Source organism: Mirounga angustirostris, unplaced genomic scaffold, assembly GCF_029215605.1.
Source record: "Mirounga angustirostris isolate CCGP_5_RB_7025 unplaced genomic scaffold, mMirAng1.0.hap1 SCAF_9, whole genome shotgun sequence".
Taxonomy (NCBI): Eukaryota; Metazoa; Chordata; class Mammalia; order Carnivora; family Phocidae; genus Mirounga; species Mirounga angustirostris.
Window position 1 is genome coordinate 96,449,154 of NW_026991717.1, and position 25,641 is coordinate 96,474,794.

The 25,641-nt window shown below is 41.2% G+C and overlaps 3 protein-coding genes across 13 annotated transcripts in view; 1 reads left to right on the forward strand and 2 right to left on the reverse strand.

Moving 5' to 3' along the window:
- The window catches only part of L2HGDH (L-2-hydroxyglutarate dehydrogenase), a 44,448-nt gene extending 35,433 nt beyond the window's left edge, over nucleotides 1–9,015 (reverse strand). Inside the window, exons 1-4 of one of the 3 annotated variants that reach the window (XM_064571024.1) lie at nucleotides 8,853–8,987; nucleotides 6,448–6,574; nucleotides 3,828–3,943; nucleotides 2,970–3,121 (exon numbers count right to left, since the gene is read on the reverse strand). Coding sequence is in view for 1 of the 3 variants with exons in the window: in XM_045900811.3 (XP_045756767.1) it covers nucleotides 2,970–3,121; nucleotides 3,828–3,943; nucleotides 8,853–8,992 (408 nt within the window). In the remaining 2 variants the exon portion in view is untranslated. Of the gene's footprint in view, nucleotides 1–2,969; nucleotides 3,122–3,827; nucleotides 3,944–6,447; nucleotides 6,575–8,852 lie in introns of all 3 variants that reach the window. The other 2 variants (XM_045900811.3, XM_064571025.1) reach the window with 2 other exon arrangements.
- Nucleotides 9,016–9,137: 122 nt separating this feature from the next.
- On the forward strand, nucleotides 9,138–19,672 carry DMAC2L (distal membrane arm assembly component 2 like). Of its 4 annotated transcripts, none has more exons than XM_045900813.3 (5): nucleotides 9,138–9,232; nucleotides 15,870–15,981; nucleotides 16,885–17,093; nucleotides 17,679–17,850; nucleotides 19,466–19,672. In XM_045900813.3, exons 2-5 carry the CDS (start codon nucleotides 15,875–15,877, stop codon nucleotides 19,578–19,580), a joined length of 603 nt encoding a protein of 200 aa, XP_045756769.1. In that variant the 5' UTR covers nucleotides 9,138–9,232; nucleotides 15,870–15,874; the 3' UTR covers nucleotides 19,581–19,672. The 4 variants fall into 4 exon arrangements, with proteins under 4 accessions (XP_045756769.1, XP_045756770.1, XP_045756771.1 ...); XM_045900814.3 differs by lacking the exon at nucleotides 9,138–9,232 and adding an exon at nucleotides 9,246–9,840; XM_045900815.3 differs by lacking the exon at nucleotides 9,138–9,232 and adding an exon at nucleotides 9,246–9,740.
- Nucleotides 19,673–20,678: 1,006 nt separating this feature from the next.
- Nucleotides 20,679–25,641, reverse strand: part of CDKL1 (cyclin dependent kinase like 1) — a 61,406-nt gene continuing 56,443 nt past the window's right edge. For 5 of the 6 annotated variants that reach the window (XM_064571028.1, XM_064571027.1, XM_064571029.1 and 2 more), the window contains 2 exons: nucleotides 24,832–24,987; nucleotides 20,679–23,201 (listed from right to left, as the gene is read on the reverse strand). In XM_064571028.1, coding sequence (XP_064427098.1) covers nucleotides 23,094–23,201; nucleotides 24,832–24,987 — 264 coding nt within the window. In that variant the 3' untranslated portion in view covers nucleotides 20,679–23,093. The remainder of the gene's footprint in view (nucleotides 23,202–24,831; nucleotides 24,988–25,641) is intronic. The other variant, XM_064571032.1, reaches the window with a different exon arrangement.

Here is a 25,641-nt window from a genome sequence, read left to right on the forward strand (position 1 = left end):
AATGCAAGGGACCCAGAATAGCCAAAATAATCCTGAAAAAAGGACAAAGTTGGAGGACTCACACTTCCTGATTTCAAAATACAATAAACAGCCATAGTAATCAAGATACTTTGGTATTGGCATGAGGATAGACATACATCAATGGAATGGAATCAAGAATCCTAAACATACCCTCTTACATTTATGCTCAAATAACTTTTTTTAAAAGATTTATTTATTTATTTGAGAGAGAGGGAGCATGCAGGGAGGAGCAGAGGGAAAGGGAGGCTCAACTAGACTCCTCACTGAGCACGGAGCCTGAGATCTCAACCTGAGATCACCTCCTGAACTGAAACCAAGAGTCGGACACCTAACCAACTGCACCACCCAGACACCCTCAACTAATTTTTGATAAAGGTGCCAAAACAATATAGAAAGAACAGTTTTTTCAATAAATGGTGTTGAGACAACTGCATAGCCACATGCAAAAGAATGAAGTTGAGCCCCTTCCTCAAACTATATACCAAAATCAATTTAAAACTGATCATATACTGGAAGTATAGGCGCAGGGGGTGGGGTTGAGGGGCTCTGCTTCCGGTGGCAGGGTCTAGGGAAACAACAGTAGACCAGTAGACCAGTGAAGGTAGAAAGCCCCTGAAATAGCCAAAGAAGCAGGCCAAGGAAATGAACTAGGAAGATAAGGCATTTAAGCAGAAATAAACAGAGAAGACACTCAAGGGGCTAAAAGTGAAAGCTATAGGAAAGGATCTTCCGGCCATAGTTGGAATTAAGAAATCTGGCAAAAAATAAGCTGCTCCTTGTGCCTTGGTGGCAATGGTGATCCTTAATTCCGAAATTCCTGTTTACATATCTAGATTACCTGTCATATCTGTTGCCACCTACAGCTAGAATAAAGTGTCCTCTTGGACGCTGTTGTACATTTAGGAATACATTTTTGTAAAAAAAAAAAAAATGTATTGTACAGTGGCTCATCTTCTCCTTAGTTCTTCTCACTCAGCCATTTCTACCCTAGCTCTGAGTCAGAGCAAACCCAGCCTAGAATCCTGCCAAAGTCTACTAATCAATCTTTGATCTACCCCAATTCTGTACCACTGGAATTAAAGCAACTCATTGGGGGGAGGGGGGAGGCTGTAATCATAGATCTAAATGTCAGAGCTAAGGTTATAATAAAACTCTTAGAAGAAAAAAATGTATGAGTAATTTTTCAGGTTAGGCAATGATTTCTGAGATACGACACTAAAACTATAAGCAACAAAAGGAAAAAAGATAACTGACTTCATCAAAATTAAAAGCTTCTGTGCTTCAAGATATATCATCAAGAAAGTAAAAAAGAAAATTTATAGGAGAAAATATTTAGCATTATTTAAAATATTAGTATTACTATTATTACTATTTTATTTTATACATAAAAACATTTTAATATTTTAGTAGTGTTTTAGTAAATATCATATAGCTGATAAGGGGCTATACCCAGAATATATAAAGAACACATACAACTCAAGAATAGAGACAAGTAATCCAATTTTTTTTTTTAAAGATTTTATTTATTTATTTGAGAGAGAGAGAGAATGAGAGAGAAAGAGCACATGAGAGGGGGGAGGGTCAGAGGGAGAAGCAGACTCCCTGCCGAGCAGGGAGCCCGATGCGGGACTCGATCCCGGGACTCCAGGATCATGACCTGAGCCGAAGGCAGTCGCTTAACCAACTGAGCCACCCAGGCGCCCAACAAGTAATCCAATTTTTATTTTTTTTTTTAAATTTTTTTTTTATTTATTTTTTTTTTAGAGAGCGAGCGAGAGAGAAACAGCATGAGAGGGGAGAGGGTCAGAGGGAGGGCTCCCCGCGGAGCCGGGAGCCCGATGTGGGACTCGATCCCAGGACCCTGGGATCATGACCTGAGCCGAAGGCAGACGCTTAACCATCTGAGCCACCCAGGCACCCCGTAATCCAATTTTTAAATGGGCAAAAGAATTGAATAGACATTTTTCCAAAGACAAATGAGTAGTCAATAAGCTATGAAAAGATGCTCAACACCATTAATTACTAGGGAAATGCAAATCAAAACCACATTGACCTACCACTTCACATCCACTAGGATGGCTAAAATAAGAGACAGACAATAACAGTGTTGACAAGGATGTAGAGATACTGGAATCCTCATTAGTTGCTGATACCAATTTAAAATAGTGCAGAACTTTGAAAAACAGTTTGGCAGTTCCTCAAAATGTTAAAACTGGTGTTAACAAATGACCGAGGAATTTCACTCCTAGGTATCTATCTGAGAGAAATGAAAACATAAGCCTACACAAAAACTTGCACATAAACATCCATAGCTGCATGATGCATAATAGTCAAATGTGGAAACAACCCAGATGTCTTTCAACTGATAAAGAGGTAAACAAAATGTGGTATTCCTACACATTGGACTATAAAAAGGAATAAAGTACTGATTCATGCCACAAGATGAATGAACCTTGAGAACATTATGCTAAGAAGCCAGTCACAAAAGACAACATATTATAGGATTCTATTTACAGGAAATGCCCGGAATAGGCAAATCCACAGAGAGAGAAAGTATATTAGGAGTTGTCAGAGCTGGGGAGAGGTAGAAATAGGAAGTGAGAGGTATTGGGAATAACTGTTAATAGGCAGAGGGTTTCTTTATTAGGTGATGAATATGTTCTAAAATTAGACAGTGGTGACAGTTGCACAATTTTATGAATATACTAAAAATTGAACTGAACACTTTAATAAAAGGATGAATTATATGGTATATAAATTATATGTCAATAAATCTGTTATTTTTTAAATTACAAGGAGTGAGTCGTACCACTTTCTAGTTATTTCCTAATATTAGATTTTGAAAATTACATAAAGAAAGAAAAGCAGTTTTTTTTTTAACTCAACATCAAACATCACTAAGAAAATGCTAGTTACAAGTAAGTCAAGGCCCTAGCAAAATGCCTTACCTTGCCACATTGTTTGTAGGAAATTCCCTTTTGGTTACAATACTCATAGATGAGGGCTGCACCTTGTACACACAATTTAGCTTTCAGAGATTCAGGTTTATAATAAATTCCACTATGTATGACACCACTGTTATGTCCAGTCTGGTGAACAGCTACCGGACAAGAGAAAGAGGGTAAGAAAAAATACACAATGCATACAAAACCTCGACAAAAGTGGAGGAACAGACATAGTTGAAGCCATTAGAGACCACATTATTGAACATTCTGTCTGAGTTCGTTCTTACAGGCAGGGCACTGGTAACTTCCTCTACTAGCCATCCCTGGTGTCCATGCCACATCCCCCCAGCCCATCTTTGATTTCAGTTACAACTCTGGTGCACAAACCCACCTCTCACCACCAGCAAACCACTTCAAGGGCCCACTATAGCTCTGGGCATTCTGCATGCCCATTCCTAACAAGTGGGGGAGTGAGGGGAGAGAAGACTATGCCTCAATATCCCAGGGGTAATCATCAGCCAGTAGAAACACTAGCTGATGAATAAATGAGCACAATACTTAGAAATGTTGATGTAGCTCCTCAGAGGTCCCAGAGGAATCAAGCTCACAACAGCAACCATGATAAAGTACCCTCCTGTGGCTTTTCCTCCTTCCTGGTTTACTCTCCACACCCCCTCGCTCCTGCCTCCTAAACAACCTTTCAAATAAATCACCTCTGCTCAAGTTCTAGTCCTAGGCTCTGCTTTATGGAGAAACCTAACCAGGGTACTAACATCAACATTCAACATGAAAGATGCAGGATTCAAGAAATGAGCAGGTATTCAGGTTAAGCCCAAAGAGCAACACTGATATTATACATACCTAAATCTTTCTCCTTTTCCAGAACACCAATGGAAAGTGCTGGATGTCGCAGGATGAGTGCTCTGGCAGAGGCGAGGCCCACAATTCCGCCACCGATAATGACTACATCAAATGAACTTTAAGAGAAAGTCACCTTTAAAGTAATGCATGTTTACAGTAGGTCTCATAAAACTCCGTGTGCATAATTTTCATCATTGATGAACAGTTAAACTATTAATCTGTAATCATGAAAACCAAATATTTATTGGGCTTTATGTTATTGGCTTCTTAACAGAAACAGCCTTTAAGAATTAGAGGCACTGCCGGGTCAGTAGTATAAACAGCTACACCCTGCAGGCAGGGTAACTAGTTGCCTAAACTACTCTCCATCTCTAAATCTCCACAGCCCTCTGTTGGGGCTGGCTGCATCTGTGATTACTCTGTTAGTCATCACACTCTTCTCTACCATCTATTCGTTTGAAATTCAAGGGCAGGGGCACCTGGGTGGCTCAGACTTTTGGTTTTGGCTCAGGTCGTGATCTCAGGGTCCTGGGATTGAGCCCCGTGCTCAGTAGGTAGCCTGCTTGAGCATTCTTTCTCCTTTCCCCTCTGTTACTCCCCCTGCTTGTGCGCGCAGGCTGTCTCTCTAATAAAATCTTTAAAAGAATAAATTAGGAAGGCCATGTATAGTCTATCTAATTCAGCAATGAGAAGAAGAAAAATCTACCTTTAGCACCTACCTCATGGTGAAAAAAATCTAGTCTTATAGGAACATGGCCAATCTTGCTTTTTCTACACCCCACCTATTTCATCTCTTCCTGAATTAAATTATTTTCATGCAAATCCTAAACATTACCTGTAAATATTTTAATAAGTTATTTCTAAAAGGCCTCTTTAAAACATCCCCACAATACCAGTATTCTAATTTTTTAAATTATTTTTTTAGTTTTTTGTTGTTCTTGTTTTTTAATTTTAACTGGCTCCATGCTCAAAGTGGATCTTGAACTTACGACCCTGAAATTAAGAGTCACATGCTCTACCAACTGAGCCAGCCAGGCACCCCCAGTATTCTAATTTTTTAAAAATCTGCAATAAACATTTTATATCATCAAATATTCACCATAAAACTTTTAGAAGAAAACAAAGGAGAAGACCTTTGGGATCTAGAGCTAAGTGAAGTAGAAGACACCAAAAGCACAATCCATATAAAAAAAATTGGGGGCACCTGGGTGGCTCAGTTGGTTAAGCGACTGCCTTCGGCTCAGGTCATGATCCTGGAGTCCCAGGATCGAGTCCCGCATCAGGCTCTCTGCTCAGCGGGGGGTCTGCTTCTCCCTCTGACCCTCCCCCCTCTCATGTTCTCTCTATCTCATTCTCTCTCAAATAAATAAATAAAATATTTAAAAAAAAAAAATTTGATAAATTGGACTTCATCAAAATTAAAAATTTTGTTCTACAAAAGACCTTGTTAAGAGGATAAGAAGAGGGCGCCTGGGTGGCTCAGATGGTTAAGCGTCTGCCTTCGGCTCAGGTCATGATCCCAGGGTCCTGGGATCGAGTCCCGCATCGGGCTCTCTGCTCCTTGGAGCCTGCTTCTCCCTCTGCCTCTCCCTCTCTGTCTCTCATGAATAAATAAATAAAATCTTTAAAAAAAAAAAAAAAAAGAGGATAAGAAGACAGGGCGCCTGAGTGGCTCAGTCGTTAAGCGTCTGCCTTCGGCTCAGGTCATGATCCCAGGGTCCTAGGATCGAGTCCCACATCGGGCTCCCTGCTCGGCGGGAAGCCTGCTCTCCCTCTCCCACTCCCACTGCTTGTGTTCCTGCTCTCGCTCTCTGTCTCTGTCAAATAAATAAATAAAATCTTTAAAAAAAAAAAAAAGAGGATAAGAAGACAACTAACAGACTGGGAGAATATACTTGCAAACCACATATCTGACAAAGGACTCCTATCTAGAATAAAGAACTCTCATATAAACCATTTAGAAAATGGGCAAAAGCTACGAACAAAACATTTCATCAAAGAGGAAAGATATATAGATGGCAAATAAGCACATCAAAAGATGTTCACTACCATTAGTCATTAGGGAAATGCAGATTAAAACTACAAGGAGATATCTCTACACCCCTATTAGAATGGCTAACATTTTTAAAAAATGGTAACACCAAATGCTGGTGAGAATGAGGGGGAACTGGGTCACTCACACTCTCCTGGTAGGAATGTAAAACAGTACAGCCACCCTGGAGAAAGAGTATAGCAGTTTCTTAAAAAACTAAACATAAATCGGGGCGCCTGGATGGCTCAGTCTGTTAAGCATCTGCCTTCGGCTCAGGTCGTGATCCCAGGGTGCTGGGATCGAGCCCCGCGTCGGGCTCCCTGCTCGGCTCGGCGGGGAGCCTGCTTCTCCTTCTCTCTCTGTCTACCACTCTGCCTACTTATGCTCTCTCTCTGTCAAATAAATAAATTAAAAAAATAAAAATAAAAGGCATCCTGAAAAAAAAAAAACTAAACATAAATCTTTGCCACCGTATAACACGCTCCACTCCAGTCAGATAATTGCTATAGGCCTTGATGGTGGCACAAATTCCTTTGTTCTAGTCTCACTCGTACATAGGAAAAACAGATCTTTGGGCTTATATCTTACCCAATTTGGGTCACATCATTGGTCTCCCACTCTTCCTCAGGCCATTCTTTGGATTGTTGAAGATGTTAAAGGATATAATGGTCTCTTTTTGAGTCCCAAGTATGGACTCCACTCATCTCAAGTCTTTCTGTAAGGGAAATTCTAATATTCAGAACCTGGATCCCAGGTGCATGACTTCATGTTTTATACTCTCTTGGGAAGCTCTGGTGTAGTTTTATAAATCAATACGAATATTTCTCAATGGATATTCCTTGTATGGCCCTACATTAAAAAACACGCCTACAGGGGCACATGGTGGCTCAGTTGGTTAGGCACCTGCCTTCAGCTCAGGTCATGATCCTGGGGTCCTGGGATTGAGCCCCAGATCGGGCTCCCTGCTCAGCAGAGAGTCTGCTTCTCCCTTTGTCCCTTCCCCCGCTTGTGCGTGCACTCTCTCTCTCTCAAACAAATAAAATCTTTAAAAATAAATAAAATAAATATAAACCATGCTTACAATGAAAAAAAATTAAGCATGTACTAACTAAGTATGTCTTAGCAACTACACTCTTGGGCATTTATCTCAGAAAAATAAAAACCTATGTTCATACAAAAACCTGTACATAAATGCTCACAGCAGCTTTGTTCATAATAACCCAAAATTATAAATAGTCCAGATATCCTTCAACTGGTGAATGGTGAAACTGTATTACATCCATACCATGAAATGCTACTCAACAATTAAAAGGAACCCACTCTCATTATCGGCAACACCGTGCATGAAGCTCAAAGACATCATGCTGGGGCACCTGGGTGGCTCAGTCATTAAGCGTCTGCCTTCGGCTCAGTCATGATCCCAGGGTCCTGGGATCAAGCCCCGCATTGGGCTCCCTGCTCGGCGGGAAGCCTGCTTCTCCCTCTCCCAGTCCCCCTGCTTGTGTTCCCTCTCTCACTGTGTCTCTGTCAAATAAATAAAATCTTTAAAAAAAAAAAAAAAAAGACATCATGCTGTGTGAAAAAAGCCAATCTAAAAGGTTATATACTGTGTGACTCCACTTACAGAACATTCTCAAAATGACAAAATTTTAGAGCTAGAGAATAGATTAGTGGTTGCCAAGGGTTAGGAAGGGTGGAAAGATGGGATGTGAATATAAAGGGACTGTAACACAAGAGATGTCTTTGTGGTAATGAAACATTTCTATATTTTGTGGTGGCAGTTACACAAATTAACACGATTAAATTGCATAGAAACACACACAAATGAGTGCATGTAAAAACTAATGAAATCTAAACAAGGTCTGTGGATTGTGATAATGTCAATTTCCTAGTTTTGATATTGTACTATAGTTAGGTAAGATGCTATCACTGGGGTAAATTGGCTGAAGGATACATAAAATCTGGTTTGTTTTTTGTTTTTTTTTTCCCAACTTCCTGTGGACCTACAATTATTTCAAAATAAAAAGTATAAACAAAACCTTCACTAGCCCTACTGTTCTTAAGAAAAGCAATCCCCAAATAATTGTCTATACACCCCCACTATGACTCACAAATCCTATCACACTCTAAGCCCCTCCAAACCACTAACACACAGCAGCCATTCAACTTTGAAACCTCAACACTTAATCACTCCCTCTTCTTAAAAAGCCTCCCAATGCTCTTAGAATAAAATTCAATGTGGTTAAAAGAAAATAAAATCCCTGCTGTGATGCAGCCTCTCTCCAGTGTCATTCCACACCATCTCTGTTCCACTAAGAACAGTCACACTCATCTTGTCCACCTTCTAGTTCTTGAAATAGCCAAGAGCTTTCCAGCCTTCAAGCCTTAGCATAAGCCACTCCCTCCACACAGAGCAGAGAAAGACGGTGGTTTCTAATGTGACCTCCGAACTTCAAATCACAGGACACTTACTGGTGCAGGCTTTGATTAGCAACTGAGCTGCTTCTCACAGGGGCAACTCTATGCAATGCTTGCCAGGAACCGACTGATTTAAGAACGGTTTCAGGTCTTCCAAGCAACACCAGGGATGTCAGCAAATGAACAGTATATTTGATTGCTTAGTGTGGTAGGTCCTTTTAAGCCTTAAAACGACCACGTACGGGAGAGACTAGGATCCTACTCACAGCTGAGCCTTTAAGGAGCTTAAGTAACCCACCTAAGAACTGAATAGGAAGTGGAGGGGTGGTATTCAAAACCAGAACTGCTCTAGACCTCTCAACACTGCCTTACTCTCTTCATCCCGCACACAAACAACGAATGAATCCTACAAGGTAACTCCTGGGATCCGAGGTTGGAGCCCAGGCTCCACAGGATCCTGACCTTCTCTCACGCCCGGGACCGGGAAGTAGAGCAGGGGCAGAGGTCCAGCAAGAGGCACCTCGGAGAGAAGCAGTAGTAGCACAGGCGACGAGAGCGGGCCAGCGGCTACTCACCGGGTGCTGGCTCTACGGCCACCCTGGCACAGCGGCCAGGGCCTCCCCCGCGCCGGCCGGCACGCCGCAGAGAAGCCCCCGGGGACACCCGCGCGGGCCCGCCCGCAGGCACCGCTCAGGTAACGCAGCGCCGGCACCATCGCCTGCACCCTCCCCCGCCCTCCCTCAGCCCCCAGAACTCGCCACTCAAGCCGGACGCTGCGCGGCTCCCGGCTCCGTCTAGCCCCGCCTCCCACTCAGGGGCCAATGCAGCGCGTGCGACGCCCCACGTGGGAGTGGCGCCAGTGGCCAATGGACGCGCGCGGCGGAGGGCGAAGGCCAGGCGGGCGGCGCAGTAGACGCGGGGCGTGCTCGCTCCCTCCCTCTCTCCCTCCGGCGCTGTGAGTAGAGGAGCTAGGCCCTGAGCGAGGCGGCGTTAGGGTGGTGGTTACGCTCTGCCCTTTTCCTTCTCCCACTGCTGGGCTGGCTGAAAAGCGGGCCTGTCGAGTTGTGCATCCTCAGTCTTCACCGCCCAGCGTCGTCGGGGCTTTGGGAGAAGGTCGGGGCGTGGCGGGGGGTGAAGACTCTCCTTTGGGCGGGCCCAGCGGCCTGCCTGCCTCCCGCTCGGCCCGGCCCCGGCCAGTTGGAGGCCGGTTGCTGGCCACGGGCGGGCCCCTTCCCCCCGCCCCCCCCCGGCCGAGTGCCCACTGAGGGGCGCTGCCTGTCCAGCCCTAGCCCTGGCTCCAGACGGAGGCTCTTTGTCACGGCAACGCCTGGCAGCCTGCAGTCTTCTGGACTTGTTTTTGTGGGGCTCCTGGCCGTGTCCTTTCTCGGTGCTGTAGTTCCGGAGCGCCGGGAAGAACCGGACGGCTCGGTCTCTGCCATCATTTAGCAGTCTGCTACCTTACCGTAAATACTGGGTCGAGATACGGTTTTCAATATGCTGTGCGGGGCTGGGTTCAGCGACTCACCTGTATAGGTGTCTTCACCCCGTTTCCTTATCTGTAAGGTGAGGGAGGTGGGCTGTGTAATCCCTAAAAAGTTCCGTGATTCACTGTTACCGCGGCAGTTCAACACCTGTACTCTGTGCCTGATGGCAACTCTTAATTTTTAGGGTCAGAAGAGCTGAACAGAACAAAAGTAGAATGTTAAAAACTTTATTGCTGGGAGGACTTTGTTTGAATTTGGTTCCAGCCACTAGTCTGGTGGCTTGGGGAAGTCATTTCGCCTCTTCGCCTCATGCTCCTCTGTGAACTAGGAGTGAGAGTCGTGTCCCTCGCATAGGGCTGTTGCGTGGAGTACATGAGATAAGGCTCGTGGGTGTTTGGCACAGTGAATACAGTTGACCCTTGAAGAGCAAGGGTTTGAACTGCTCTGGTCCACTTAGAGGCAGATACTTTTCAATAAATACAGTACAGTACTGTAAGTGCATTTTCTTAAAATTTTCTTTTCTCTAGTTTACTTTGTTACAAGAATACAGTATATGGGGTGCCTGAGTGGCTTAGTTGGTTAAGCATCTGCCTTCAGCTCAGGTCATGATCCCAGGGGCCTGGGATGAGACCCACATCCGGCTCCTTGCTCAGGGAAGAGTCTGCTTCTCCCTTTCTCTCTCCCTCTGCCTCTTCCTCTGGCTCATGCTAACGTTCTCTCTCTCAAATAAATAAAATCTTTAAAAAAAAACCCAAAAAATTCAGTATATAATACATATAACATGCAAAATATGTGTTAACTGTGTTATCTAATCAAACAGGCAATTAAATTTGAGGGGTCAAAACTTAGGCAGATTTCAACATCTGGGGGAATGGTTGCTCAAGAATCAACTGACTGGATAAATTACTGCTTTTATTATGTTTACATGATTATACTTCTTGGACAGTTGACTATTTGTGAAAACAATGTAGAATGTTACTTTTTCCTTCACAAATAAAAAAAATAAGATGGTTATTTGTTAAATTCAACTTTTTGTTTTGAGATAATTGTAGAGTCTCATACAACTTTAAGGAACAATAGAGATCCTATGTACCCTTTACCCATTCTTCCCCAATGCTAACATCTTGCAAAAATATAGTACAGTATCATAACCAGGAAATTGACATCGATACATTCCATTGATCTTATTCAGATTTCCTCATTTTTACATTTGTGTGTGTATTTGGTTCTATGTAGGGTTTTTTTTTAAGATTTTATTTTTTTGACAGCACAAGCAGGGGGAATGGCAGAGGGAGAGGGAGAAGCAGGCTCCCCACTGAGCAGGAAGCCCCAGGGGGGGCTCGATCCCAGGACCCCGGGATCATGACCTGAGCCGAAGGCAGACACTTAACTGACTGAGCCACCCAGGCACCCCAGTTCTATGTAATTTTTATCACATGTGTACATTGTTGTGTTGCCACCACAGTCAAGCTACAACACCCTACATCACCACAAGGGATTCCTCCCGGTGCCCTTTTAACTATACTTCACTCCTGCAGGGCACCCCCTCCCCAATCTGTTCTCCCTTTCTAAAATTTTGTCATTTCAAGAATGTTCTATAAACAGAATTATAAAGTATGTAACTTTTTGGAATTAGCTTTTTTTCACTCGGCATAATCCCTTGAAATACATCCAAATGGTTGTATGTATCAAAGATTTATTCCTTATGGCTGAGTAGTATTTCATGGTATGGATGTACCACAATAGGTTTAACCATTCACCCATTGAAGGACGACATCTCTATTGTTCTAGTTTTTAGCTATTTGGAATAAAGCTGCTATGAACATCAGCGTACTGCAGTGAACCTGTTTTTGTTTCTGTGGGATAAATGCCTAAGAGTCCAGTTGCTGGGTCATACATATGATAAGCACATGTTTAGTTTTGTAAAAAATTGCCAAACTGTTTTCCAAAGTGGCTGTACCTTTATACATTCCCACCAGCAATGTTTGAGAGATCTGGTGTCTCCTCATCACCAGCAATTGGTGGTGTCACTATTTTTTATTTTAGCCATGCTGATAAGTATATAGTGGGGATGGTTGTTTTTTAGTTTGCACAGGATGTAGTCGATTTGTTACTAGGTTAAATACAGAATTATACATTTCTATGGTCTGTGGTCAGACTTTTATGGGCCACTTGAACCCAAAGTAGTGACTTATTTACCATGTGATTTTGAGTACATGCTCCTTAGTTTAGCAAGGTGAAAGAACTCACAGTACACCTGCTCTTTGCATAAAATTTTTTTCTTCTTATCCTCTCCCCTAGGTTTGTACATTAATTTGTTTCAATTAAGTAATTTCAAATCAAGAGCCCACCTTACATTGATTCATACACCCCATAATGTCTTTGGTATGACATCTATATTCATGACACCACCCTCAGTTGAGAATTCATGTTAATCTTCCATCTGTGTCAGAACCCATAAGGTATTACTTCAATGAGCCCCATGTGATGTTGGCCTAAGAATGGCTTTGGGGAACTTCGCTTCCAATTCCTAATGAATTCTTCAGTTCCATTTCGTTAGACTTTATACACCTCAGGAATAAGAATTGGCGTCACTGATTTGCAGTGAGGTGGGGCTGTAATTTGGGGGAAGAGCTCCCCAATTCCAATACCACCCCATCCCTACAAATTTTATTTACCCTCAAGAACTAGTTCCTTAGTTCAGTCTTTTGAACCACTTAGTTTGAATAGCCCAGCTAAGTAAAAACAGAACTTCCACTTAAAAAAAAAAAAACTTACTTATTTTATGCAAACGGAAACTCTCAACCAAACCTACTCAGAAACATTTTGTGTGTATCTTATCTTGAATTAAAACATTAGATATCTGGCCTTCTCGAAGTTACAAGCACAATTGCAATTTTTAGAAACATGTGCTCTAAGCCAGATTCTGATAGTAAGAAGGAGCTTTTTAAAGTGGTTTTAGTTTCTGAATTATTTATTGCAGCAATAATTTAGTAGTGGCTGTTTTTTTTAACTTGCTGTTAACTTTTTTTTTAATCATTAGAGCTAAATTCACCAACTCACCACTAGAGGTCTCCTCTTTCCTTATAGAAAACTCCCCGAGGTAGCTGCTTGAATTCATCTGCAATTTCTAAAATCAGTTACACAGGCACAGTTGAAAATGTAAAAACCTACCAATTTTTTTATCTTTATTGCCAAGTAAAATTTTTATAGTCATGTTTAAATTATTTTAAATATAACATCTAATATTTTTAGAGGTCATAGTGGGTGTAAATTTAGCCTTTCCTTTAAGCTGAATTATGAAGTGAACCAAAATGAATCAAGTGAAAGTACTCAATTTTCACAGACCACTCTAATTTACCTGCTTAATAACTGTCTCTCTGGTTTTACCTTTCTCTATGGAAATATACTAACCATTGAAGATTACTAATTAGCAAATATTTATTAAACTCTTGCATTAGGGGGATGGGAATGTGCTAAGTGCTAAGAAAAATAGCAATGAATAAGATGTGATCCTTGCTGTCCTTTTTGCTCTGCATACTTTCCTTTTTTTCGGCCTAACTCAAAACCCTTAATTATCCTTTAAGACCCATCTCAAAAGACCTCTAGTGTGAAGCCTTCTCTTCACTCCCTCCTCTCGGCTCTCACAGAACTTGTTCATACCTCTATTAAGATATATTGCATATTATTTATTTGTTCTTATGTTGTCTGTCTTCATTAGACTATACATTCTGTGAGGATAAGGAACCTTGTCTTTGTCTCTCCTTTGTTGTTTTTGTAATCTTACCATTATATCTCTGGCACTAGGTATAGCAGACATTCAATTAATACTTACTGAGTGAATGAATGAATGGATGGATGGAGATGGCATTTGAATGAAGTCTCGAGGTTGGGTAAGATTTCCACAGACAGGATGGGGATGTGGGGCAGAGAGGGACAGTAAATAGGACAGCCTGAGTTGAAGCTGGAAAGCCCAGATAAATGAGATTGGCAGCCAGTCGAGTTACCAAAGGTGGGCACAGGTGGAGAGAGCTTTAACAAAAAGCCAGGAAGGGCTGAAAACAAGAGAGTGATAGCAGGGGGTAGGTTGCAGGAATGAAGGCAGATGATGGTAGAAAATAGATGAAGAGGAGTGCCTGGGTGGTTCAGTTGGTTAAGCGTCTACCTTCCGCTCAGGTTATGATCAAGTCCCACATCAGGCTCCCTGCTCAGCGGGGAGCCTGCTTCTCCCTCTGCCTGCCCCTCTGCCTGTTTGTGCGCTCTCTCTCTCTGTCAAATAAATAAAATCTTAAAAGAGATGAAGAGGGGAGATGATCCCAGGGTCTGTCCTCAGACCTCATCTCTCACTGTTCTAGAACCTCAACATCTTAAGTCACTTCTTGGCTTTAAGGCCTCTTTCTAGTCTTCTTTTTCCCCAGTTCTAGTACCATCCAGGACTGAGGAAAAAGCCCTGGACTGGAAGAAGGGAGAACTAGGTTTAAGTTTCAGTGCTGCCACCAATTAGCCATGAAACATTGAGCAAGTCCTTTTAAATGTATGCATTTATTAATACCCCACCTTGTTCCAGAAGGGATTTAGGGCGTCAGTAATTTTCTTAATATCAGGGCTTCAGTTTCCTCATCTGTAGATGGTCTAGGTAGTCTAAATTCATTCCAATTCTCCCATTTTGTGACTCTGATTCTAATGATTTGTTGGTTATCTCCACTTAGAAGTTCTGCTAACACTTCATATTTAGAATATGAAAAACTGGGGATGGAGGTGAGGGAAACCTACAACCTGTCCTCCTGACATTGACATGTGGCATCAACCAGTGACCTGGGACCAAAACTTAGTGTCCTCTTCAACTATTCTGGCCCTTGTCTCAGCATCTCACTGAGCCATGTGGAAACCACCCTGTAATGTCATTCCCATTCTTCCCCCACTTGGTCCTTTCCCATGGCCACATGTAGTTGAAGCCCTTGTTAGCTGTCTCTCTGTTCTGTTTTATTGACCCTCAATCTTGATGCTATTGTCCAAGTAATATTCTGAAGCATAGCTCTAACAATGCCAGTGCTCTTTGCTTAAACTTCAGTGACCCACCTGCCTGCAGCAGATAGTCCAAATTCCCTTGCTGATCATGTGAGACCCTTCCTGATGTGACTGTGCAAATTGTCTGCGTCCTCTTCTAAGGATCCCCATGTACTCACCAAACTGAACTACAACATGCCTTAAACGTTTCTGCCTCAGCTAATCACTTGACATACCTTCTCCCGTTGAAATCCTGGTCCGTTCTTATTTTAACTCTTTGAGGAATCTTTCAGGTTCTATCATTTATTTCAACTACCTGGTAACTTGTTTTAGCTCACTCACCCTGCATTCAGTTTTCAGCAGCTCAAAGGCAGAAACCACATTTCATTTATCTTTGTTTTCCCCCAACGTAGCACACTACTAGAGAAACTTGAACTGAAATAAATCAGATTGAGACTCAGTTCAGAAATCACTTTCTCAACTCATGGTTATAAATTTTTACAGCTGGAAATCATCTGAGCAAATCACCTTATTTTACAGGTGAGAAAACCCAGGGTCAGCGAGGTGAAGTTACTTGCCCAGTCTTTCCTAGCTGCCCTTGCATAGTTCTTCGCACTGTTCTGGTGATAGTACTTGCAGCCTTGGCATAGAGAGGTCTGTTTTCATGTCTCCTCTCCCTCCCTGGCTATAAGCATCTTAACTTTGACACACTGCTCCTAGGTGATTTCAGTTTGTCCTTTTGCTACTGGAAATGTAGACTGGGAGCAGAGCTGGTTTCAGCAAATATGTGGGTGCACTGCCTGGATGGACATCTGCTGGCAACACTGTGGGCGGACTCCAATTGAGGGGTGAAGAGTGAAACTTAACATCAAGGCTGGAAGGAACCTTAGAAGACCATCCAGTCCAGCCCCTCTTTTCTGCAGCAAAGAAACCAAGAAACAGAGACAGGAGTGACTTGCTCAAAAACTTTGAGTGGCAAATGACTCATCAGCTTTATTGGCACAAGAGCATTGACTTTGAAATTGTAAAGTAAGTTACTGGATATATGGGACTCAGATTGCCAGCTAATGATCTAATATGGATACTGTTTTGTGTGTCTAGATCAAATGATGCTGTTTGGAAAAATTTCCCAGCAGTTATGTGGCTTAAAGAAACTCCCATGGTCATGTGACTGCAGAAACTTCTGGGGCTGGTTGAATGCAGTGTTTAATAAGTAAGTTACTCTAACTGAAGTGAAGAAACGTGGGTATTATTACAGCTACATGAGTTCCCAGTAGCTAATTTGGTTATTTCTTGTATTTCAAATGCTTTTTTGTACAATGTGTGCAATAGGATCCTAATTTTATATAAAAACAAATAAAACATACACACAGACATTGAATAAAGACCAGAAAAATAGATTACAAAATATTAACTGACTACGTTGTAGGATTTCAATGATTTTTCTTATTTGTCCTTTTGATGCTTTTCAAGTTTTCTGAAATGAAAATATATTATTTTTGTAACCAGAAAAGCTCAGCAAATGTAATTTTAGAATATACTATGGCTTAAGGGATATAGTTAGCCTTTTGAATACTACCAGGGGGACTCAAGTTTTTCAAAAAGTGGGTGGCATACTTAGAAATACCATTTTGAAACTAATGAAACTAATCTCGTTGCTTAATACAGCATTAACATGACTAATTAGAAGAGTATATGTAGAAATTAATAAGTATCACTTAATGAGATTAATTTGAACATAGATTCAAAATTACTCCCTTTTATATTTTATCATTAATAAAAACAATAACCAAGTAGAGTCACTCACTCAATACATGGTTACTGAGTACCTCCTGGTGTCAAGCACAGTGCTACATACGAATCAATGAAGACTCATGCCTGCCTGATGAACTCATATAAAAATAATAGGCCTTGACTGAGTTCACTTGGAAACAAAAACAAGGGAGCAGGAGGAGCCATCGCATGTTTTCTTTACTGGCTCTTCCTAATATACTTATCTCCCTCCTCAGTCATTTGAAAGGAAAAGCTGTTGAAGCAGTGTATTTATGCTGATGACTAAAGTTAAGCAGCTAGTGATTATACTAAAAACGAACCGCTTTTGTTCTCTTGCCAACAGAGTGGATTATGAACGCATCAAGGATGTGGGACCCGATAGGGCAGCATCTGAGTGGCTGCTGCGCTGTGGGGCCACGGTGCGCTACCATGGCCAGGAGAGGTGGCAGAAGGACTACAACCACCTCCCAACCGGACCTCTGGACAAATACAAGATTCAGGCGATTGATGCCACCGACTCTTGTATCATGAGAATTGGATTTGATCACCTGGGTAACTACCCTGTCATTTGCTTATGGGAAATGTAGGTGATTTGCAATGACATTTTGTTGCAGGTGACTCACTATTATAGTCATAGGTGTGTTCCTTTTTGCCTTTCCAGTACCATCCAGTCTTTATTTCTGTGTGTGATTCTTTAAAATTAAATAGAGGTTACAAACGCCTTCTTCTCCTTTCTCCCTTCACTAAGCTTGTCTCTGCATGCCTTTATTTTGTGCTTATTGGTTTAAAATTCAAGGCCTTGTTTATCAAACTATTTTGGTCAAATTTCCATCATTTGAGAAACTCTCAGTAATGTAAGAATGATCATACCCATACATTTTCTGCTTGCGTGGGCATTTCTTTCCTCCAGTACTTGGGCATCTGATTACAGAATGGTCCTGTCCATCAGCACAACCTGTATAGTGAATACCTTGTATGGTTATTAGGGTAACTCATCATCCAAGTCTTCCGGGGACTAAGAGGTTTCCCAGGACATAGGATTTTCAATCCTAAAACCAGAATAGTCCTGGCCAAACTAGGACAGTTGGTTATCTTAATGGTAAAGCAGGTTCCTAAAACGTATCTTTTATCTCCCAGAGGGCCTACAGCATGTTGAAAAAATAAGACTATGCAAGTGTCATTATATTGAGGATGACTGTTTGGAGAGACTTGGTAAACTTGAAAATTTACAAAAAAGCATATTGGAAATGGAGATAATTTCATGTGGGAATATCACAGACAGAGGCATCATTGCTTTATATCACTTAAGGTAGGTGGTCAGCGCCAAAATGGAAACTTGATAATGAGGTTAAAATGAATAATTAGAATTTAAATTAAAAAGAATTTTTTTTAAGTAAACTCTATCCATAGTGTGGGGCTCGAACTCTCAACCCTGAGATGAAGAGTTGCATGCTCTATCAACTGCGCCAGCCCAGTGCCCTGAATAATTAGAATTTAAAACAGTTGAGGGGCGCCTGGGTGGCTCAGTCGTTAAGCGTCTGCCTTTGGCTCAGGTCGTGGTCCCAGGGTCCTGGGATCAAGCCCCGCATCGAGCCCCGCATTGGGCTCCCTGCTCAGCGGGAAGCTTGCTTCTTCCTCTCCCGCTCCCCCAGCTTGTGTTCCCTCTCTTGCTGTCTCTCTCTGTCAAATAAATAAATAAAATTTTTCAAAAACTAAATAAATAAAACAGTTGAGAGGTGGCGCCTTTTTTTAATTTGGAAAAAATACATAAAATGACTTAACTTTCATCTGTAATACTTTCAAACAGTTAAAATTATCAACCTTAATACATTGTTATTGTTATATTGCATTTCTTAGGGGACATCTCTTTAAAAAAGTATTTACTTAATAAATATATTTGGCTGCTGCGCTGTGGGGCCATGGTGCGCTACCATGGCCAGGAGAGGTGGCAGAAGGACTACAACCACCTTATTAATTATAATAATAATTATTTATTAATAATTAAGGCACCTAGCATGGTGCCTGCTCCAGTAAGCAGCCAGTGGGCATTTGCTATTATGCTTCCTCTCCATCTTTTAAAGCATTTTTTTCCCATGTTCTGACAGTAACCTCAGTATCACAGGAAGTTTGGGCGCCTGGGTAGCTCAGTTGGTTAAGCGACTGCCTTCGGCTCAGGTCATGATCCTGGAGTCCCTGGATCGAGTCCCGCATCGGGCTCCCTGCTCGGCGGGGAGTCTGCTTCTCCCTCTGACCCTCCCTCTCTCTCATTCTCGCTCTCTCAAATGAATAAATAAATCTTAAAAAAAAAAAAAAGTATCACAGGAAGTTTAAGAAATTTTATTTTATTTTTTTTTAGTAATTTCTATACCCAATGTGGGGTTCAAACCCATGACCTCAAGATCAAGAGTTGCATGCTCTTCTGACTAAGCCAGCCAGGCATTCTCCCCCTGCTTTTTTTAAGTTTCTTTCTTTTTAGTAGAGAAATTTTAAACATTGGAACCAAAAGTAGTAGACTGTTTCTTAACATTAGTTGAGGCTTTGAGGCTTCATCTTTTAATGAAGTTCCTTTAAGAACTTCCCCAATTTTTTTCCCTTTCTAGATTAAGACTCATATTTCGTATTTCACATGCAAAGGACTTCTATGCTATAATACATGTATAGTATTTGGAAAGATTCAGCTAGAATTATTGATGTAATTCAGAACAACTAAACTTCCCAAGGTTTGGCTTAGTTCCTAGCATGAATTTCATTTAAAGTCGCATTCTTAAAATTGCTGTTCTAAGTCATTTTGAAAGTATAGTATAGTGTGATATAAGTACATTCTGTGTGTCATTTTTTCTAAAAGCCTTTAATGGAGTTTAATTTTAATGCTGTAAGAGTAAAGGCCAACTGTAGTACATTTTTTTTTCCTTCTTTTTTTGCAGAAACCTCAAGTACTTGTTGTTAAGTGATCTTCCTGGAGTAAGAGAAAAAGAAAACCTTATCCGAACCTTTAAGACAGCACTGCCTTCTCTGGAACTAAAGTTAGACTTGAAGTAAAATAATAATATTTGATAGGTGTCTTATTTCAATATAAAGTATCATTTGAAATTGTTGACCCTAAACAGCAATAAATATTATATAATCATCAACAGACCTTAAGGATGTTATATCATGACATTTCAGAAGCAGAGAGTCCATCATGTAGAGAATAAATATTCAGACTTGACTCAGTCTATGCACATTAAATCATTTTAAGAAAAATGGAAACCAGGTAGCAGTTTAATTCTAATGTATTCCTCATTTTATATATCTATGTAGATAACTCTTATGTAGATAAAGACAGAGTTCTTTAAAGTGATTTAGGGCCCCTGGGTGGCTTAGTTGGTTAAGCATCTGCCTTCGGCTCGGGTCATGATCCCAGGGTCCTGGGATCGGGCCCCTCATTAGGCTCCCTGCTCAGCTGGGAGCCTGCTTCTCTCTCTGCCTCTCCCCATGCTTGTGCTCTCTCTCTGTCAAATAAATAAATAAAATCTTTAAAAATATATATTTTAAAAAACTAAAAAAGTTATTTAAATGTGCAACAGATATTCTTTATTGTACTTTATCAGTAATTTATAGGACTGTTACCTTTTAAAGTTACTGAAGCATGCTACTATAAATGTACAATTATGAGAAACTGAAAGCTAAATTTCAGATTCATTGGTGGAGCCAATCATAAAAGGCGGTCAGTGGTTGTTGAGGCATTCATATTGCTTCCCAGGATTTGTATGCATTTCTCATGATCCTACATTCCTGTGTTCTTTATAACATACACCTTTCTCTGGCTAATTTGTCTATTTTGTAAGCTTAGTCGAGGGTTTTATTAAAACTAGACATAAATATTTGGCTGAATTGAAATAGTTTTGCTGACTGCAATAAAACAGAGGAAATGATCACAAAGACCAGCACAATTATACTTACTTTTTGCTTAAATTAAAATATTGCTTTAAATAGAAAATTTTAACATGTCAATTAGAAACTAATTTTTATTCCCCCACACATCTTGGATACTGCTTCCTATGGGCTCAGGGGACATCAAAAAGAAGTGCAAAAAAAAAAGGTAGAAGCGCAAAATTCAGTTTATATCTAGAGAGCAGTGACAAAGAATATCATATATGGATAAAAACAGATCTTTATTTTTACCTTGAAATGCCCCTGGTTCTATTACTATTAATTATATGCCAACTTGTTTGTAGATTTCTGTATGTTTGGTTTGAACATTATGCTCTTAACTATAACCTTGACTAGAAATAATTTTAAAATAAACACTGTATGATGCAGCATTTGGGTAGAAAAATGAATTTTAGTTGTGTTTAGAAGCCAGCTTATGTAAATAGCACATGCCATAATTGATATACTCTTTACAAATAGAATTGCCACTGTCAATTATAAAATCAGAACACAGTAAATTAAAAAAAAAAACAAGACTAGGATATAGAACAGTCTCATGTGAAACAGTGGTGAATCCATGCTGAATGAAGGACTACAGATGTGGTTAAATTAAGCATTGGTACACATTTAATAGAACTCATTAGAAAAAACGCTTCCATCTCAGATTTGTTTGATTATTGTGTGGTGAGGCAATGGATTTACCACAATTTAGTCTAGAACTACTTTTGTATTCTGAATGGTTTTCTATAGAACTACTGAATGAATTAGGCAGTTACAGTCATCTGCCTGTCAAGTGCATGGTTTTGGGTTAAAAAGGAAAACAGAAAATGTCAACAGAAGTGGGATGTCCTTCCTTGTCATTTGAATCAAAGCCACGTGAGAAGAACTAGATACTGCTGGGACTAGTATTTAACCCCTGTCAGCTCTTCGCCAGAAGCTACATACATCCGGGAGCCTCAGGGTATCATTCAACTGGCTGGAGTAGCGAAAATTATTGAACAGACTCCCGAATTTGGTGAGTTACTTAGGAGTAAGTGAATAAAGTCAAATGCTGTCATGAAGGAAGTTACCAGAGCACAGAAGGAAGGTTTTGAAGAGACCGTAAAATGCAATTTCAAAGAGCATGGCTGGGAACCACTGAGGAAGCCACAGCAGCATATCAACCGAAACTGGCAGTGGACATGAGCTTCACCTTGCCCCGTGTTCAGGGACGAGGATGAGAAAGCGTTTGGAACAGGAGCGGCAGGCCAAGTCCAAGCTGATTATATGTCATCCTTTGAAGTATCACGAGACAAAGCTAGGAATCCTCAGTATCATTTTGGACTCCTTTCTTCTGAGTTGTTACCAGTTCTTAGCATAGTATATGTATACACACACACACGTGTAGGTATTTATACGTATGTGTGTATATATATACACACACACATACATACAGTATTAAAAGGCATTTCAGGGACAATCTCAGTTTACAACCTAATGTCTTTTATGGTCCGAGTAAAAACCCACAAGCAATTTCTTCCAAAACCCAGATCATTATAGATAGTCCTGCCTGTAGATCTGTCTCCAAGTCTGAGGCGGAGCTGGAGAGAATGAAGAACTAATTACTTTCAGGCTGATAGGCTCGGTTCCCGTGAAGCCTGTAGGTCTTGCTCTACTCCTTGATTCAAGCCTTGGTCAGCTGCCAGGCTTCACACCATGGTTTGCAAGGGGAACTGGGTCACCTGGAGAGGGGTTATGTAAACCCATCTTGCCTGCAAAAATGACTAAGGTGCAGCCTTTACTAAAGGTAAAGACAAAAGTATATGTAAGAAATGTCTATAAACATAATTAAATATGCAAGCAAGTCATGCTGTTAACGATAATCCATGATTTTAAGTATTTTGAACTCAAATATTCTAAAAATGTTTTAAAATATGAAAAGCTAGAGATAGAGCAAGCAGGAAATAGAATTGTAAGCATTTTGATTTCAGGAACTAAAACTCTTCTTAAATATGATGTTGAGGGCGCCTGGGTGGCTCAGATGGTTAAGCATCCGCCTTCGGCTCAGGTCATGATCCCAGGGTCCTGTGATCGAGTCCCACATCGGGCTCCCTGCTCCTTGGGAGCCTGCTTCTCCCTCTGCCTCTCTCTCTCTCTGTCTCTCATGAATAAATAAATAAAAATCTAAAAAAAAATGATGTTGAGACAGTCTGAAAAGGCAGGGGCTAGGACTCAAGGCAAAAGCTCTGCAAGAATTACATATGGGTATTTTGTAATCCATTTTTCACTTGTTGCATATGGTACAATAGAAGCATAAATCCTTCTTACATTTCTAATTTTGCCAGAGATAGGGGTAGTAAGTACAGTTTTTATTTCTGTCCTTTAGCTCAGCTACTTAGATACAACAAAAATGCAAGTGAAAATCCAAACAAGTATTTCCTTTCCGTTCTGATCACCATCGTGAAGCCTGGAAGGCTGCCTCTGGAATTTCCCTTTCTGTTCTGCCAGGTGGCCTCCCCCCTCCCCCTAACCCCCCCCAACGTTTATTACTTATGTATTCTCCTAATGTTCTTTCAACATCATGATTGTTTTCAAGCAAACGTATACATTTTATTTTCTCCAAATTATTAACTCCTTTTTCATCATCCATCTCCAAGCTCCTTAAATGTTTGGAAATTGGTAGTTCAGTTTCTTCATATTCCAGTAGTACTTCTTATTATCCAAAGCTGGAAGGAAGCTGCTGCTGGTCAGCTGAGGTAGGCCCTGCAACTGCAAATACAAAACACAGGATGAGGTTCAATGCCGTGTGCTCTTTTCGTTATTGAGTACATATCCCAAAAGAGGTAAGTCAGTCAATTTTTCAGCCCAGAAATACTTTTTCTGCACAGAATCCAGGACCTGAGGACAACATGTTTAAATTTGTTCCCTTTTTCCTTTTAAAGATTTGTTTTATATTAAAAAGCAAAACATGCACATTCAAGAAAATTTAGAGAATATGAAAAAGAAAAATTGACATGTTAACATTATTGGGAAGAAAACCATAGATTTACAGGAGGTAAGAGCTTGCTGGGGCCTCAGGGATCATTTAAGCCAAAGCTTGTCTTGCCAGCAAAGAAAACTGACGTCTGGAGCACTTAGGTGATTTGCCCCCTTACATCTTAGTTCAAAAGGCAAAACGGCTCCCTTCATGCCCCCAGAAAATGTTTGAATTTATTGTTAATATCAAATGAAAGCAAGGAGAACATACAAAAAATATATGTGTTTTGTACTACATGGCCTTAGGTATTTGCAAAGTGGTTACTTTTTAATACTTCAAACAGTTGAATCCTTCAGAGCCTATATGCAATACATCAATTAGTGGGTTCCCCTATTCTTTCAAGTAGAAATATTCCCATCAAAGACCCTTTACTCTTGAACACAAAGGAACAGCAAGCTAAGTGGTAACTCTGGGGGCAGGGGCGGTTGTCTATTCCGGCCTGTTTTGTTACCTGGGTCATATATGACAGAGAACAAAATAAAGCTTTCTTAATTTTGCAACTCTGGTCTATCTCAGGACCCTGCAGTTTATGCTGTACCTGTTCCTAATGGATTGTCCATCCTCTTCTCTCCTCCAAACCTCACATATACCACCCAGATGCCATTCAACACACTGGGCAGTGGAGGCTGCCAGGGGAAAGACTAGGGCATAATAATTTACAGATTAAGGCCTCCCTAAGCAGATCCAGAAGGGACCAGGAGTAGCCAGCTCATCTTAGTTGTGGTTCTAACTACAGTCCATCCTAAATTACTAGAGCTTTTGGCTTACGACAAGTCGCTTAATGTAAGGCTACTATGCCTACTTCATCCAGTCATGTTCTTCACGGGCTCCCAGTGTGCAGCTGGGACGCAGTTCTCTGATAAAATAAGCTGTTCGGTGGATACCACTGAGAGCACGCACCACCGAATCTACCCCAGCCAACTCTGATGATTAAAGGATGCGAGGGGGAAACGGTTCCATTTTTGGATAAACCTGAAATGTCAGTCAATACTGAGAGTAAACATGATGACAGAGAGCTGCCTAGGATCAACTGGATTTTATTCTCCAGAGCACAAAAAGCAGGCTCCGCAGGGCTCAGCCCTGTGCTCACGCACGGCGCTGTCCCGGGCTGCTTTGCCGCAGCAGGGAAGGAACTGCAGGGAAGGACACCTGCAGGATGCAGGGAGAAGGGGCCCTCGGACGCATGCCCTGGCTGAGAGATCATAGGACCTTTCTCCTCGTGCTGGAACGAGGGTGCTGGAGCTGCAAGCCGCAGCTGCCACCTCCATTCGGAGATGCAGATTCTCTGCACCAGGTGGCAGGCATGAGATCATTTGAAAGTGCGACCCTGGATGCTTCCCTAAAAGAGCGCGCCATGTTTACCCCAGGCAGGTGCTTTCGGCTCTGTCTTAGGGTCTTCCTTATCGGTCCGTCAAGCTCTTTGGCTGAAGCCCCCATTTCTCTGATGCTGTCAAAATATGGATGCTGTAACAGCTGTTCACATGTCAGTCTCTCAGCAGGATTCATGTGGAGACAGCCCTACAAGAACAGAAGAAGTCCCCATTCTTACTTCTTTAAAATTGTGTTAACTTACTACGATCATTTTTTTTTTCTTCTTTGGCAGATCAAACCCTTCAGCTGGGAACAGGAAGGGGGAAAAGTAGGAAAAACGCACCAATCGTGATTTTAGTTCCTTCCACAATTATTCCTAAATGGATAACCACATAATAATAGTCTCTAGAAATAGTAACAAAAAAATCATTGTCTTCACTTTATTCTGTCGAGGAGTCAGCTGGCGCTCTGCCCTGAGGGAGTAGGATATGATTTTTGAGTTCACCTCAGTATCCAACTGGAATAATTCACTTAACCAGTTTGGTCCCATGTATATACTTTTAAAAATTAAGGTTTTTATTTAAAAAATGCCTACAAGTGGTAAAAATAAAATTCATACAGAATATAGCAAAGTCTCCTCACCACTCTAGTTCTTCCATTCCCCCGTCCAGATTCAGCTTCTCCTTTTTCTCTGGTATATTTTTCCAGAAATAGTCTAAGCATTATAGCATACATATGCACGCACGGAAGGAGAGGCATAATATACATGCCTTTGTATTACATCATTCTTAACTATTTGCATTAAGTAGGCCATCCGGCTCATACTTGGATAGATTAAATCTCACAATTACATACCCCAAG